At 33.7% G+C, this 16,649-nt stretch overlaps 1 protein-coding gene across 2 annotated transcripts; it reads left to right on the forward strand.

Moving 5' to 3' along the window:
• Window positions 1–11,753: 11,753 nt before the first annotated feature.
• On the forward strand, window positions 11,754–16,649 carry LOC136224944 (uncharacterized). 2 transcript variants are annotated; one of them, XM_066013369.1, is made up of 4 exons: window positions 11,754–12,274; window positions 12,859–13,047; window positions 16,014–16,105; window positions 16,496–16,649. In XM_066013369.1, the coding sequence occupies exons 1-3, from the start codon at window positions 12,029–12,031 to the stop codon at window positions 16,095–16,097; spliced, it is 519 nt and encodes a 172-aa protein (XP_065869441.1). In that variant the 5' UTR covers window positions 11,754–12,028; the 3' UTR covers window positions 16,098–16,105; window positions 16,496–16,649. The 2 variants fall into 2 exon arrangements, with proteins under 2 accessions (XP_065869441.1, XP_065869439.1); XM_066013367.1 differs by lacking the exon at window positions 16,496–16,649 and having other exon boundaries at window positions 11,755–12,274; window positions 16,014–16,402.

Genomic DNA, 16,649 nt, shown 5'->3' on the forward strand with positions numbered 1-16,649 from the left:
ATAGGTAGAATTATTTTAAGCACCAAAGACATTGTTTCGGTTCCATGGCCTGATAAGAACCATTCCCTATCCTTGACTATGAATTCCTGGAAAGTGAGGGACTTGTCAAGAGAATTTTCCAAGTTGGCCAAAGATCTTCGTGCATGCGAAGATTGATCGTTATCGGGTTATGCAAATCCCAATTCAATGGGATACGCTTTTAGTTAGATTGATTTGTTTTGATTACTTTTAATCTATTTGTTTGTTTCTGTATATAGGTTTGTTTTTTATTTTCCTTGTATATATGTTCTTGTTGATTTATGTAAATATGTGTTCCTGCAATAAGAATTCAATTCATTTCATACTTTAATCTTATGTTCTGGTTTATGACTGTTAAAATTTATAAAATATTAGCAAATGAATCTGTACATATATATCTTAAATGCTAATAAGTTATAAATCATTATTAACTATTGAACATGATAGTGAATTTTCATTTTAAATTAAATCATCAAGTTTACTTTTTAGTTGTTGATTCATTTATGTTAACCATGGTAAATAATTTAACATATATCAGTATGCACTTATCAAAATGAAACAGTATATCTTTTCACATGAATCTGTATATCATGTTTGAATACATCTGTGTCAATTTAATTATTTAAGAGTTGATATACATTCACTATTCATTTATTACCTCTTCGAAGATTAATTTCCATTCAATGATTGTTCATTTAAACTTATGTGAATTAATGAACATTGATTATACATTAACTCTATTTAAGGCTTTAAATTGTTTCATTACTCCGAATTTAATAAGGATAAACCTTTGGTTTTCCTTGTATTTAATGTTTTAATTTGTGTTTTTAAGTTTCAGGTATACATTTACTTAATTATAAGACATATTTTACCTAGAAAAATTGCACAAACGGAGTTTTTACGCGCAATTAGTCGCAGCCAGACATAGATTCTTGACCGAGAATTTAAATTCTCGGTAGATTCAGCGAAAACACAAGTTTTCAGAAGGGAATTCCTCCCTGGAAACACCGTGCCGTGACCTGTAGGCAGGGGACGGTCCGAATTTTGCACAAAATTTAACCTTTTCCTATTCCTACACTAACTCCTAAACCCCATATAACCCTATCGCTTACACAAACATTACACAAACTCTATTTCAAACACATTTTCTTCTTCCAAAATCAATTCCACACCATATCACCTTTACTTTTTTACCAAATTTTACCTATCCAATATACTTCTTTCCCAAAACACAAACTCCATAACCTATACCTCTATTTTTCTATCTCTCTCACAAATTTTTCTATTTTTCTCTCATAAATTCGACATTTAAACACCATGCCTAAACATAAGACGGTTACTCACAAGGTTTCCTCTACCTCTAATAATTGTTTGCATGTTGAATATGGATCCATTCAGCATTATTTCAGATTAGGACGGGCCACGGTACAAGCGCTTTTATGAACATAACGCAATTATTGACTTTTTGGTTACTCTTTCCTATGCTCCAGAGAATGAGAGGATTACATTTAGGGATTTAAGTTAAATTTATGAAGTTGGAGATGAAGAGACGAGTATTTGGTTTGGATATCATACAAAACAATTTATTGTTAAGCCCATCAATTTTCAAACCAATCCGATTTGGACATATTTGCCTAGATTAGATGAATTTAATTACAAGCACACTTCTAGCAAGCTCATTAAGGATAATAGTAAATTCTATTTTAATAAATTTTTCTCCTATTTTCTTTTTGGGCATGTTAAAACGGTAAAGGGTTCGAAGTCAGGATTTATTTGTTCATTTTGGATTACATCTTCACGGGTTTCATGGTAGATTAACATTGGACTGCTTGTTAATTTGGAGCGATTTTCAATCTCTTACTCATAATTATTTTCCGCTGTTAGATTATGTGGCAGTTTGACGTATGATAAGACGAGCAAATTACTACTTTTAGAAATAATGGGATTACATATACAATTGATTATGAAGGAATGGGTGAGATGTTTGGTTTTCCTGCAAGTACTTTTGTTCAAAAGTCTAATGAAATTGATACACACACCTTTTGGCATGCTTTATCCGGCCAATATACTTTTTACCCTAAGAACACCTCTAGCAAGTTGATTCGGGATACTTGTATATTCTACTTTTATGAGTTTTTTTATCTTTCTCCTTGCTTGGACGGGTTGAGAGTTCTAAAGTTCAAGTTAGGGATTTGTTTGTGCTTGATTGTCTATTTTAAGGTTTACAAGTTGATAAGCATTGGCATGCTATTTGACAATTTACACCGTGCCTCCGTATCCCACACTACGAAGGGCCGGCCCTGTGCCTAGGCCAGGAGTGCCGTGGCCTAGGGCCCAAGGCTGTAAGGGGGTCAAAAAAATTATTAGTCTGCGTTGTGTATATAAATTGGTAAAAAAAAATTTATAACAACTTGCGTAAGTGTTTTAGTGGTAGGACTTGCAACTTCCATCCAAAAGTTTTTGTGTTCGAGTCCCCACAAAAGCAAATTTTTTTAGATATAATGCTGGAAAAGCAATTTTCTTTTCAAAAACCAAAATTATACAAATTCATTTTTAAAACCTCATTTAAACTCATTTGCAAATAATACTTTAAGTTATGTTATATATAATACTTTGAATTATGTTAAACAAATAAAATCATTATTTTTAATATATTTTCAAGATTAAGGTTTATAAATTAAGAATCTAAAATATATTTAGTAAAATATAGAATTTATGAATTGAAGTCTAAATTTTTTTACTTAAAGTAAAAAATCATACTCTGTTTCTTATATATGAAAAATAATGACATATTGAAAAGTAATTTTGAATAGATGATTTAATTGTGAAACATGCAATAAAAAAATTATTGGCAAAAATTTTACCAAATATGTTAGTTTTTTTTTATCCAAAATGAGTTAAATGTCTCTTATGAAAATACTCCAAGGGGCAAATGTTATCAAATAATACCTTATTAGCCAAACGATAAAATTTTGGATAGTACATGGATCAAATAGGAGTTTAATCCATAATTTAAAGAAATTATAAAACATTTTTTCTTATTTTGGATAAACAATTGTATTTAGTGAACGTAATAAAACATATCGTCTAATTACTAATAAAATATTTTTCTATTTATCATGTATTGAAAGTGAACTCGTAAAAGGTGATTTTCAGAAGATATATTTATTGATGACGATAGCAATAGTAGAATAGTGATTTGAATGGAAAAAAAAATTGTTATTTGAAAAACGATTTTTGAAAATTTTTGTTACGTACAAATTTTTTTCATAGGGGCCTTTATTCCTTAATTTGCCTAGGGCCCATGAATTGTCAGGACCGGCCCTGACACTACGCAAGTACTTTTGGGAAAATTTATTACGGGACTTGTTATGGGAGCACGTGGTGAATTAGCGGAATTTCAAAACCTCAATTACTATGGTTATGTACCTCTTTTGGATGTTTCGGCTCTCAATCGAGCCCATTTATTGATTAAAGAAGGACCCCCCGTGTTTATATCCTATGAAGAACGTATTTTGCACCTTACCGCTCGCAGGGGCAGGGGAGCTTCTAGTTTTTAAGGGTTAGGTACCAAAGAGGGGTATGATAATGTTGCTAATGATCATGATGATGAAGAAGAAGAAGGTGAGAAGGAGGAGCATGTTGAACCACAAGCCCGAACATAAGCACAAGGGAATGTTGAGGAAGAGCATAATTTTGATGATCAAGTTAATTTGCAACATATTTTGAACCAAATGACTGCACACAACCGTCAAGGGATTTGCGGTTAGATGATATTGTTGGAATCAACCAAGAGATGAGTTCAAGAATTTACGCGGTGGATGCCAATATCCATACTTTGAGGAGCAAGCACACGTCAACATGACGCCAGTTATTATCATTTTTTTCCGTCGTCAAAACGTTGTGACCACACCATCTCCACCGGGTTCACTTTCACAAGAATAAGTTTTATCTTATCTTTTCTCAACTCATTTATCTCTTCTGTTATTTTTGATTAAGTTTGGTACAATTTCAATTTCTATTTATGTTGGATACAATCCAGTTCATATTTATCTATTTTCTTTTCGTATGCTTATTTTCGTACAATTTTTCGTGTTTTATCAATTTTTGCACCAATGAGGACATGGTCCAAATTAAGTGTGGGAGGAGATATTGCATAATCGTTTTATTTTTACTACGAATGAATGCAACGAATAAGAATAAATAACATCCATATTAACATAAATACATGTTAATATTTTTAAGCAACATTTTCAAATACAACACTTGTTTTATGCAAATGCACCATATATTGCAACACAATTTTTCACAAATGACAATATTTTAGAAACATCATTTTTATTAACTTAACATTTTCATATGTTTATAAATTAATCATAAGTTAAATTTTTAGGATATGATTATTTTTAGGTTATCATTATCGATAGAAATAACATTTCTATACGGGCAATATTTTTCAAATTTTTATAAATCTCCAATACGATTTTAAGTAAAATTGTCTCGAGTGAATGTATTTAAGTAAATAAATTCTTTATTCCTATCTCTATTTTATATTATGAAATTCATGATACAATAAATCTTATTTTAAATTTTCAATTAGGGTTATAGGCATTAAATTGAACTAACAAATTTTTAGCTCGGTTTGACTTTCGTCTTACATTAACACCAATTGAAGTTTTTAAGGAAACTTTAGCCATAATACATGTTGAATTTTAAGTCAATATAGGATGAATGTGCTGTCTTTCTTTTTCCCAATTTTACAATTTTAATTTTATAATTCATGCTAATTAAATCAATTAGTCGTATTCTTAACGTTTGGCCACGATTGAGACCAACCTTATCACAATCGAGGTATGAAAGGAAAAAAAAATTAAGTATCGTTTACTTTTGGCCACGATTGCGACCACCCTTATCACAATCGAGGTATGGAAGGAACGTTTAAAAGCAATAATTAAGCGTGTTTTAAGTTTAACGTAACGATTGCGTCCACCCATGGCATGGTCGGTACCTCTTAAGCAAACACAAAGCAAATAAAATGCATATAAAGTTACGATCGAGACCACCCTTAATTATCTTGGGCGTAACTAAGCAAATAAATTAACCTAAGTACTTATTTAAATTTAATATATTTCATGTAATAGTTTAGGTTTGGGAAATGAAATTTTGTGCTTTGAAATGCCTTGAGACGAAAGACTCAATAACATGCGTGCTTATATCGTCCCGAAAACTTCAATTTAAAACTTGAAAATACAAGACGAATGATATATCGCCTTTATATTAGTTAGTTTGATATTTTGCGTATAAATTTGCCATGCGAAGTTAATCTTTTCGGCTTAACTAATTTAAAAAGGAATACAAAGATATATGTTTTATTTTCATAAAGAGGTTAGTTAAAGGATAAATTCAGTGAAATTTTGCTCAGGACTAGCAAAAGATTAAGTGTGGAGATTTGTTAAGCCCAAAATATACCTAAAATATCATTAATATTTACATCAGTTTTGCTATAAAATCGTGCTGTTTATATCTATTTAGAGTACTTTTACGTCCGAATATGTTTCTTTCATGCAAGGTACCTAAATATTTGGTAAAATCCAAATAGGAACGAAAAGAGGTCAAAAACAAAGGAAAAACCCTACAAAAGGAGTCAAAGACGATGAAAATCAAACGCACCGAAACGAAGACGAGGAACGAAGTCTGATCTAGGAAAAAACTCCTGTACCGCGACCGAGATTCCCCATTCTCGGTCGCGACATGTGTCGCCCAGGCACTTCCTCCTTTGCGTTCTGAACACTTAAAACTGTTTCCCCATTCTCGATCGAGAATTTCCATTATCGGTAAGTTCAGAAATTCTGGCAGCACAACTTACACATGTTCGTTTTCAAAGAAGCGCGTCCGTTCGATTGGATAAGAACGTCTCTTCACAACGGATACGACCCTTCAATCACGACTCTTCAACATCTATAAATAAAGAGTTGATTCAGAGTTGAAAAAAGGAGAGTGAGATTTGTAAGATTAGTGCAGAAGTTATGCAGAAACTCTGACTCAGAAAAGAGTAAGGGTTTAGATTTCAATTTTGTAAAAGCAATCTGATGTACACAAATTGTTCTTAGATTACTTACAAACACAGTAGCATTTAGATTTAGATTAAGATCTGTTTATATTAGTTTACATTCTGGTAGTTGACGAACCATCTCTATTCCGAAGATTCAGCGAGAAGATTAAGTAGCGAATTCGACCCTGGAGCCTGACAAACTCTCTGACGAGGTTTGAGGAAAGGATTGACGACCCAGAACTCTAATGTCGTTTGAATGCTTTCATGCTTTTTATTCTCTGTAAACTTGTATCAAATTCATACTTCATCTAATAAAGTTCATGCAATTCAATATAATTTTATGTAGCACTTCTGTAATTGATCCGAAGTGAGTTTTGGTGTTTTCATTAAAACGTAGTTGAATTCAATATCTTTACAAGGAAACTTTGTTGAACACTTGGGCAAATTCATTCTTACAAACGATATGATCGTTAGGTCGGCTTATCGGAAGTAAGAATGAATTTGATTAAGGTAGCAATCTAACCCGACCGTAGGAGGATTGTCTGCGGTTCAAAGCCTTTTAATTGAAGGAGTTTACGTTCTTACACTTTTATAATTTATACAAAGTTTAAAGTTGTTTTCTTTGCTTAATGCAAATGAACACAATTAATCTCTTATTTTAAACACTAAACATTTCTGTTTTGTAATTCATACTCAAAACAGAATTGATTTCTAACATTCTACATACTCTAATCTGATTCTTATTAATTCAATCTCAAAACCAAAATTCAATTAACGATTTTCCATATTATAAACCTAAAACGTGAATCAAACTGAATTAAAATAAGTTTTCGTTAAAAAGCGTTCCCTGTGGGTTCGATATCTTTTTATTACTACAAGCGAAACCGTGCACTTGCGGAAATCGCTCAACAATCACGCCTCACCACGTGGTGAGGCATGATAGCCACACGCCCCACCACGTGATGAGGCATGTGGCTATCACGCCTCACCACGTGGTGAGGCATGTGATAGCCACACGCCCGCGTTTCGTAGAGAGAAAAAAAATCTTTTACAAAGACCAAAACCAATAAGGGCAGTTTCGTCATTTCACGAGGCTAGGGGTGGGAATTAGTGGCTTGATATAACAACACCCATAATATATGATCATGTAAGCCTCCTAACAATTTATGGACTAGGCGAAATAAAAGATAAGAGCCATTTTAATAAAAAAAAATGTACATAAAAATTTAAAATATATTTCAATAAATAAATAAAGTATTTCATTAATAATTATATGGTATATATTATTACGTTCAATAAATACATTTATTTATCCAAAATCGGATTGATGTTTCACCACTTCTTTAAAGAATTAAAGTAATAGTTGCCTCCTGACGTATCCAAAATTTTGTTATTTGGTCTCTAACCTATTATTTGGTCATGTTTGACCTTTAACCTATCGCAATTGGTGAACCTAATTTTGATGGAGACTTGACAGAATCCTCTTGTTGATAAGTGATAATATTTGACACCTGAACTTAACGCGTGATATTTCCTAAAAAATTTTTACCACGTGGATTTTCTTATACGGAAATAATTAATTAGATTAAAAAAATAAAAAAAAAATTATAAACTAAAATTTATCAAGTGCAAATGGGGTAAATTTCATCCATGGTGTATAACTTTTGCCCAATTTCACACTTTGGTGTATAACCTTCATTTTGTCACACTAAAATGTACGACCTTATAGGTGACCTTCCAATATGGTGTATAGCAGGTAAAAATGACCGGTCAACGTCAAGTCAACACGCCAGCTCATCAGTTGACCGGTCAAAAAGTCAAAAATTGACCCTACAAATATACAATTACTAAAATATCATCATTTCTCTCTTTTAACCTTATACTTCATCTTCTTCTCTTTATTTTTTACTCTCTAACTCATATCTCTCTCTAACTCACCTTTCTCTCACTCTCTAACCTATAGATCTCAAATTTGAGTGGAAAATAAAAGTTGTTCGAGTAATAAAATAGCACGCCTTTCCCATCTATATAAAAACCACAAAACATGAATTTGAAGATCCATAAGTAAATCCATAGTAACAAAGAAAGGTTATGAAATGAGTGTTTATGAACAACAAAACAAGTAGTCGAAGCAGTTCTCTGAGCAATCAAAACAGCAAAAACAACTGCATATATTCCAATAAATTTAAAGAGTCAATTTTCAGAAAAAGAAGAAAATAGAAAAAGAAAAAGCTTACCATTAATTGACGATTTTGTCTTGTTCATCGTCTCCTGGATCCTGTAAATTCCTCTCTATGGACTGTTCTGCTGGAGCCTCCATTTTCTTTCTCTTTATCTCTCTAGATTTTCTTATTAATTTGGGTTTTCTCTTTCTCTAGTCTAGAAGAGAATGTATGGCACTTAGGGATGTAAACGGGGCGGGGATTTGGTTTCCCATCCCCGTCCCCGTCCCCGCCAGCTAAACGGGGGACAAAACTGTCCCCATCCCCGCCCCACGGGGAAACCGCGGGTACGGGGAATCCCCGTTTACCCATTTAGTCCTAAAAAAATACCAAATTGAAATGTTGTCTTCCCCATCTAAAATCTTCAAATTCCCATCACTGCTTATTGTTAAATAAACATTAGTAAATGCTGAAATTTTTGTCTTGAATCACATTTTTTTGCAAGACAATAATTTATTAAAATATATTAGAACTTTCAACGTTCATTTTTTTGGTAAGTCTATGTGCCAAAAACTATATATTTAGACTTTAGAAATTAAAATCATACAGCCTTCAATTATTATTTTCATGTTCAATAATTTTATGTTTGATAATAAACACACCTTACATATTAATGGGTCGAAATGGTTAAAGACATTGATTTAATTCCTATATAAACGGGGATTAATCGGGGATTACCCATCGGGGATTTATGGGTACAGGTACGGGGATCCCCGCGGGGCGGGGATACCGTTTCCCGGCCCCGCCCCGTACCCCGCTACGGGGACCATATTGGTCCCCGTCCCCGTCCCTGCCAAAAAACGGGGCGGGGAATCCCCGCCCCAGTTGCATCCCTAATGGCACTATGGGCAAGTCATGAAAGAAAAAGTGGATTGCTATTCGTCGCCCCTATTTTACTTACCGTCGCCTCCTGTTTGACATTTTTGCCCTTTTCATTTTTCATTCAAAAAAGTGAAATTCTCTCAACCGCGAAGAACAAAACGAAAAAAAAATCATGCGTCCAAAACAAGGAAAAATAATTGAACATCTAAGTTTCGTATTTACCAATAATCTGAAATTTAACGAATTTAACTTGAAACGAATTTTTTTTTCGTTGAATTTGCTCTAAACGGGTAGCCCATACGGTCCGGTCCATGGACCGGTAGGATGAACTACCCGTTTTACCTAGGTAAAAACGGGTAGCCTACCCGTTTCTACCTAGGCAAAACGGGTAGCCTACCCGTTTCTACCTAGGTAAAACGGGTAGGCTACCCGTTTTGCTTAGGTAGAAACGGGTAAGCTACCCGTTTTGCCTAGGTAGAAACGGGTAGGCTACCCGTTTTCCTTTAGGGAAAATGGGTTTATTTATTTTTTTTAATTATAATAAATATTAATTATAGATAAATTATGTATTGATTGGATAGAAAAAACGTATAGATAAATTATTGATTGGAAATAAAAAATACGTATTGAAGTGTCCAATTAATTTTTATTTGGTAAATTATATTTATTTACCTTTTAGAACGTAAATTTAATTATACGTAAATTATGTATTGACTGGATAGAAAAAACGTATATATAAATTATTGATTGGAAATAAAAAAATACGTATTAACGAGTGCAATTAATTTTTATTTCTTAATTTATATTTATTTATCTTTTAGAACGTAAATTTAATTATTGATAAATTATGTATTGATTGGATAGAAAAAACGTATAGATAAATTGGAAATAAAAAATACGTATTGAAGTGTCCAATCAATTTTTAATATTTATTATAATTAAAAAAAAAAAAAAAAACCCGTTTTTCCTAGGTAGAAACGGGTAGGCTACCCGTTTTTACCTAGGTAAAACGGGTAGTTCATCCTACTGGTCCATGGACCGGACCGTATGGGCTACCCGTTTAGAGCAAATTCAACGGAAAAAAAAATTCGTTTCAAGTTAAATTCGTTAAATTTCAGATTATTGGTAAATACGAAACTTAGATGTTCAATTATTTTTCCTTGTTTTGGACGCATGATTTTTCTTCGTTTTGTTCTTCACGGTTGAGAGAATTTCACTTTTTTTAATGAAAAATGAAAAGGGCAAAAATGTCAAACAGGAGGCGACGATAAGTAAAATAGGGGCGACGAATAGCAAAACCCAAGAAAAACAACTACAAATAATACAAAAGGTACAAGATGCTTTGTTGGGAGATGAATTGGTAGAAGATGCTTTGTGGTCTCTAGATTTTGATTCGTTAATCGCAGCTCATGATCAGCGCAGGATTCTGAGCAATCTTATGATCGACCATGGAGTTTTTTCGATTTATCTGGGTTTTTTATTAATTCAATTTGTTAGCTGTATAATATAATTAATTTACTGGTAACTCTTCATTTTTAAGATTATAGAAGGTTAGAGAGAGATGGGAATGAGTTAGAGAGAGAAAGAAATGAAGGGAAGAAGATGAAGGATAAGGTTAAAAGAGAGAAAGGAGGATATTTTAGTAATTGTATATTTGAAGGGTAAATTTTTTACTTTTTGACCGGTCAACTAATGAGGTGGCGCGTTGACCTGTCATTTTTACCTGCTATACACCATATTAGGAGGTCACCTATAAGGTCGTACATTTTAGTGTGACAAACTGAAGGTTGTACACCAAAGTGTGAAATGGGGCAAAAGTTATACACCATGGATGAAATTTACCCAGTGCAAGTGTCAAAATACCTTTACTTATTAATGTGAGATAACAATTTTGTTAAGTCTTTATCTAAATTTTGTGAAATTTCAACAATTGGGATAGATCAGGGACCAAATGTGACTAAATAATAGGTCATAGGCCAGATTACAAAATTTTAGATAGGTCAGAAGTTAGATGCTTTAAGCTTTTTTTTCTTTTAATTATCCCCAACTTATATTCAAAAAATTAATTGCATCTCTCTGTAGTCCAAAATATCAATTATTTAGACCATTTAAAGCTTTTTTTTAACTAAAAGCGGGGAATCAGGGTGGTTGATGCATGACATCCCAACTAAGTTGGCACCTCTTGTAGCCACCCTAATCGAAGCTCAAATATCATAAAAGAAAACGAAAAAATGTCAGTAGAAAAAGAGCAAAAATTAAGATGAAACAAATCGATACAAGTCTCGACTTAAATTATCCGTAACATAGCTAGAATAAAAACTAGGATGTGAATCCCACTAGTGATACTCCGAACTTGTTCCTCTGACAGAGGTAATAGGCAATAACATCTGGCACCTGGTTACCCTCGCGAAAAACATGAGAAACCAAGATTTGCATTTCCTTCAACATTAGCAAACAATCCTGCCATTCCAGTGCGGCTGCCATGGGACCAAGTTCATCCTTAATCTGAACTGAATGCTACTGAACAGATATATTACTGAATTGAATTGATAATAAATTATATATAAATAATATAATTATAATAAATAACCATTACTATTAGTTAACTAAACTGAATTGTACCGATAAATTACTCATTCTCTAATCCCCCAGATACTCAAACCATCAAAATCTACCGCGGTTCTTCTAAAAACCCCACCGGCCATCGTTTTCCCGAAGCCCACCGTCGCTTCCACTTTTTAGTTGATACATTGATATTAATCCTTGTCCCCTTTTTCTCACAGGCACGAGTTGGTTACAGAAAGATGAGCAATTGTGAATTTTGAGTCAACTTCCGGTTTTAGTTGTCGTCTCAAAGAGGCATTCCAGAATAATAGTCTGCAATTGTTTTTTTTTTCTTTTTCTTTAATTCGTCATGTATGGAATTAGAGAAATGTCATACCGTTGTCGAAGGGCGTTGCATACAGTTTCCTGCTGTGGTCCCTCGGATACATTGAAGAGAAAGATCGCAGAGATACAGAAGAGGAAGAAAAGTAAGAATTCCAAGAAGGACGAGTTGTTTGTGGAGGTTCCTGAATCAAAAGCATTCCTTGATACAGCGACTATGCCAATGATCCTCACTGTTGTTGGGACTGCTCTGGTTGCTAAACTTCTCATGATGGTATACTCCTCAAATTTCAAATTTGATAACCCTTATGGGCGTTGAATGATGCATAAATTTCGTTTGGCCTTTATTCATCTTCTTAACTTTGGGAGGAAGAAATTGGTATGGAGGGAGTTCGTTTCTCCCGTTTCTCTCCGTTATTCTGTAATTTCGCTTATAGCCAATGTTAGTTCTGCAATTTAGTTTTCTAAAAAAAAAGTTGTGTTCTGCACAACAGATAAATGATATGCCATGCTTCTGTATTTATGTTTAATGCATCTAAACTTAGTAATTTGATTAGAAAATATACAACTCACTTGAGGAATTTCTCCCCTTTCCTCTCCCTTTCAAGTTCAACTGGGTTCCTATAGGGTGGGAGTAGAAAAATTGAATCCTAAAATCAAAGTTAAATTAGATTTTGTGCTTTCACTTTGGGGTTTATCTTCTATCTCTTTTTTACTCAATAATCTGCCTCATCTCATATTGGGTGAAGATTAATTAGTTCTATCCTGGCATCGTCTTTCATTTGTTGATTATGATTTAACCTTTTGAGGTTTGCACTGCATCTAGTAATCTGTATAATTACTGTTGTGTAATCATAGTATGATGATAAACACTCTCAAGAAACAATTGAGCGTAAAATCAAGAATGCTCCTCCTGGTCAAGGCACAATCAGGATGCTTGAACGTGAAGAGTGGGAGGAAATTCGAGAGGTGAGGCCAAGGACTCCTTTTGAATCCAAGCTTGCTCGTCCAAATGCACGGATAAGAACTGGAGAACCATTCCAGATGGTGAGTTATTCTATTACTTCATTTTCTTTCTAGAATATTTTATTTGTTTCTTTTCATCCTTGGGACCTTAGGCTGCCTGATATGTTTAGAGGCATAAATTTCATAGCTCAGCCATTTCAGTGGCGATAAAGTTTTTGGTATCAATGATCAATATAAAGCATGATAATGTGGGTTCCAATTGAGGAATAATGGAAAAATTTCAAGTCCATATTCATACTTCATTAGTTTCTTCTTATTGGTTTACACTTTCTGATGTGATCCAAGATATGGATAGTCTTTGATCAAATGGCTATTTTTGTAGTGCTTGTTCTAATCGTCTGACTTGTTTATTCGTATTGTGAGTTTGACCTTGATACATAGATTTCGGAAAATTTTGCAAGTTGATTTTTGATTTCGCTATCCAAGATCACATCAGCTTCTTAGTAGAAAATCTAAATTATGGTATATTTTAATTGATTTATTCTTAAATTTTTAAATTATTATTATTATTATTATTTTGCTCCAAGCATATTGGTTAATTTCCTTAAGCTACCATGTTCCCCTAGAGAATTATGCAGCCTCTAATACCAAGTAGTTGTCCATGCCATCTCTATACATCTATTAGTTGTTTGTATCCATTATGTTATTGTTTGTTTCTTGTGACTTGTTTGTATGCAAATATTTTAAATTCTTTTGCATGCGGTATGCCTATTGGTTCCTTGAACTTTTTTCAGAATCTACATATTGGTATTTGGTGCATATACATATGTTGTTGTTAGCTGTGCCGGATGCTACGTAGTTGCTAATTGTTTGGTAAGATCCACATTCAGAGCTGGCTAGTTGGACATGTTAAACCAGGAAGTGGTACAATCATTTTTTCTGCTTGCCTAGTGCTGAATTTTCTCTAGGCAGTGCAGTATTCCTTGGCTTGCAATAATTAAGCTTTCCTAATACCTATTACTGGTTAAAAGGGCGGCCCGGTGCATTACGCGTCCCTGCTTCTAATACCTATTACTGGTAATTGTTAAATTTTGGTTCCGTTTGTTTGCGGATAATTATATCAACTCACTATAAATTAGATTGACATTTAGATGCAATACTCAAGAGAGACAATGGTTTCTACATTGTCCACCCCAATTTGATCTATACCTTGTACAAATTATTCACTGATAGAAAAAAAATGAAAGATTTAATAAATTTTCCAATGTTTATAAGGTTTTTATGTTGAACCTTGAAAGTAATGCAAGATATAAAATGTCTTCCCTGCCCTCTAGTCTTTCATATAGTTAGTTTTTTGAACAATTTTTCATTATAAGTTATAACATAGATACACTCTATACAGGACACAATTATTTGAACTAAATACTTCCTAGTGTTGGTTCCTATTCATTAGATTGTTCTTTATGCTGAATGAAATGTTGCTAGTTACATTTTCTTTATCTGGAATACTGTTTTAAAAAAAAATACAATTGTTTCTTTCTATCCATAGCCAGTAGACTGATGCAGCCATCACATTACGTCTTAAACTATGGCAGTCATATCTGAAGATGTTAATAGCACATCTCACCAACAATTCTTTTCAAACTTCACAGAAAACTGCACTCAGGAAATATATGCTGCACAGTTTAACTATGGTTATTGCAAAACAAACAAATTGCTACAACCGAGGGATCATGGTTACCTCGTAACCCTTTAGTTCTCTCTTCTTTAGGCATTCCAAATATTGGACACTGGGAAACTTAATTTGTAAAGAAGATAGGAAACAGAAACGTGAGGGAAACGAGTAAATATTAAAAATATAGGGACATATTTATAAATATTAAAAATATAATAATATATTAAAAAAACAAGAACCAAGAACAAGATGAAGAAAGTCCAAGTTCACTCGAGATTCAAGAGACAAGAATTATAGGAGAAAGAAATATAGTTTCAATTCTTTAAATTGAAGGATACATGGAAGGAATTATAAGTCAAATAGGAAGTTTCAATTCCAGTAATGTGCTATAGTGAGCAGTATGGAGCTTTAAATGCTTTTTTAATTTCTGCATCTGTTACTTATGTCCACATCTTATCTGCTGCTTTCCTAGAAACCAAAGGACCACTTTTGATAACTTCCTGATTAATGTTCTGCCAATTACCTGCTCATGAAAATCTTGCATTGAAGTATTAATTTCTTTATGGTCTGTGGTCTCTCTCCCATCTTCCAATTCATATAGTTTGTCGATCAGATGGTAAGTTTTTATTAGAATTATTGGTTAAATATTGCAATATTGCTACTCCTACCTGTGATGTAAATGTCTTATCACGATTCATGACAATTAGATTATGTTTGACCTCCATTTTGACGTGGTTTTGTCTAGTTCCATGTCTTGGTTTCTTTTGCGTGTCCCCTGTTGGCTAACAAAAATGTCTATCCCAGTGCTGTAACTGAGGCATGCTTTGTCTGGCATGGCAAACTTCAGAAATTTAAGTGGTTATCTGAACAATAAAATGCATCACATTTTTTCTTGATTGTAGGAGTCGTTTTGGGAGGGCGAGCCTTGGCGCAACGGTAAACATTGTTGTCGTGTGACCAAGAGGTCATGGGTTTGAGTCTTAGGAGTGGCCTCTTGCCAAAAAAAAAAAAAAAAAAAAAAGGCAGGGGAAGGCTTGCCCCAGTACACCCTTGTGGTGGGACCCCCTCCCCGGACCCTCGCTTAGCGGGGACGCGTACTGCACTGGGCCGCCCTTTTTTTTTTGTAGGTGTCGTCTTGGGATGCATTCTGTGATCCAGTAAATCAGCATAACGAATTGTATTGCTAGGAATAAGTGCAGTAAACTGTGTTATCTTCTTGATATAACAATTTATACTGCCAATCCTTTGGTGAAGGACTGTATTAAAGCATCTGTGTGTATAGTCATTCAAGTAGACAACAGAATGAAAAGTCATTCCTGTATTAAGATGTTATAATATAGACATTTTATATGATTTTTAACCTTGTGTGCAGCAAGATCTGAAGGATTGGACAATAGATGTGCTTACAGATGCAGTGACGCGTGTTGAAGAAAGTGTTAAAAGGAATTCTTCATGAATCATGAGGTATAATATTTTTTTAGAGCATTCTATTCCCTGCCATGTGGACATACCTTTCCTGGGCAAGTTCCATCCCTAATTATAGAAGAGGTTTTAGGATCAAATCCTCCCATAGATGCATGAGCATGAGATGTATGCTTGCATATGCAAAGTCTCAAAACAAAATATGGATTGGTGATTATTTGAGAAGAAGAAATCGCAGGTCAGGTTGTTAACAAGTTGCATAGTCCTGGTGCACATGAAAGTGAACATAGACTCTTGTTTTAAAACTAAATATTCCTTACTGCAATGTGCTCTTCATTTTTTTTTTTTTGTCGCTGGCTGAGATAGGTCCATATATCATTAACATAGTCCATTAAGCTGCCCATCCAAAGTGATACTTTTGTTCTCTTGCAGGGCTTAATATTTTTCATCCATTTCGCTAATGTCTATAAACCTTAGCGAGGTCTATTGTTTGCTCTAGCCCTGGGAATGGGCACCTAAATAAAAAAGAAGTGATGTTGTTAGACCAAACTTTGCCTTCGGTTAATAAAACCCAACCGTTCAATTA

This window comes from Euphorbia lathyris, chromosome 3 (assembly GCF_963576675.1).
Source record: "Euphorbia lathyris chromosome 3, ddEupLath1.1, whole genome shotgun sequence".
NCBI classification, from domain to species: domain Eukaryota; kingdom Viridiplantae; phylum Streptophyta; class Magnoliopsida; order Malpighiales; family Euphorbiaceae; genus Euphorbia; species Euphorbia lathyris.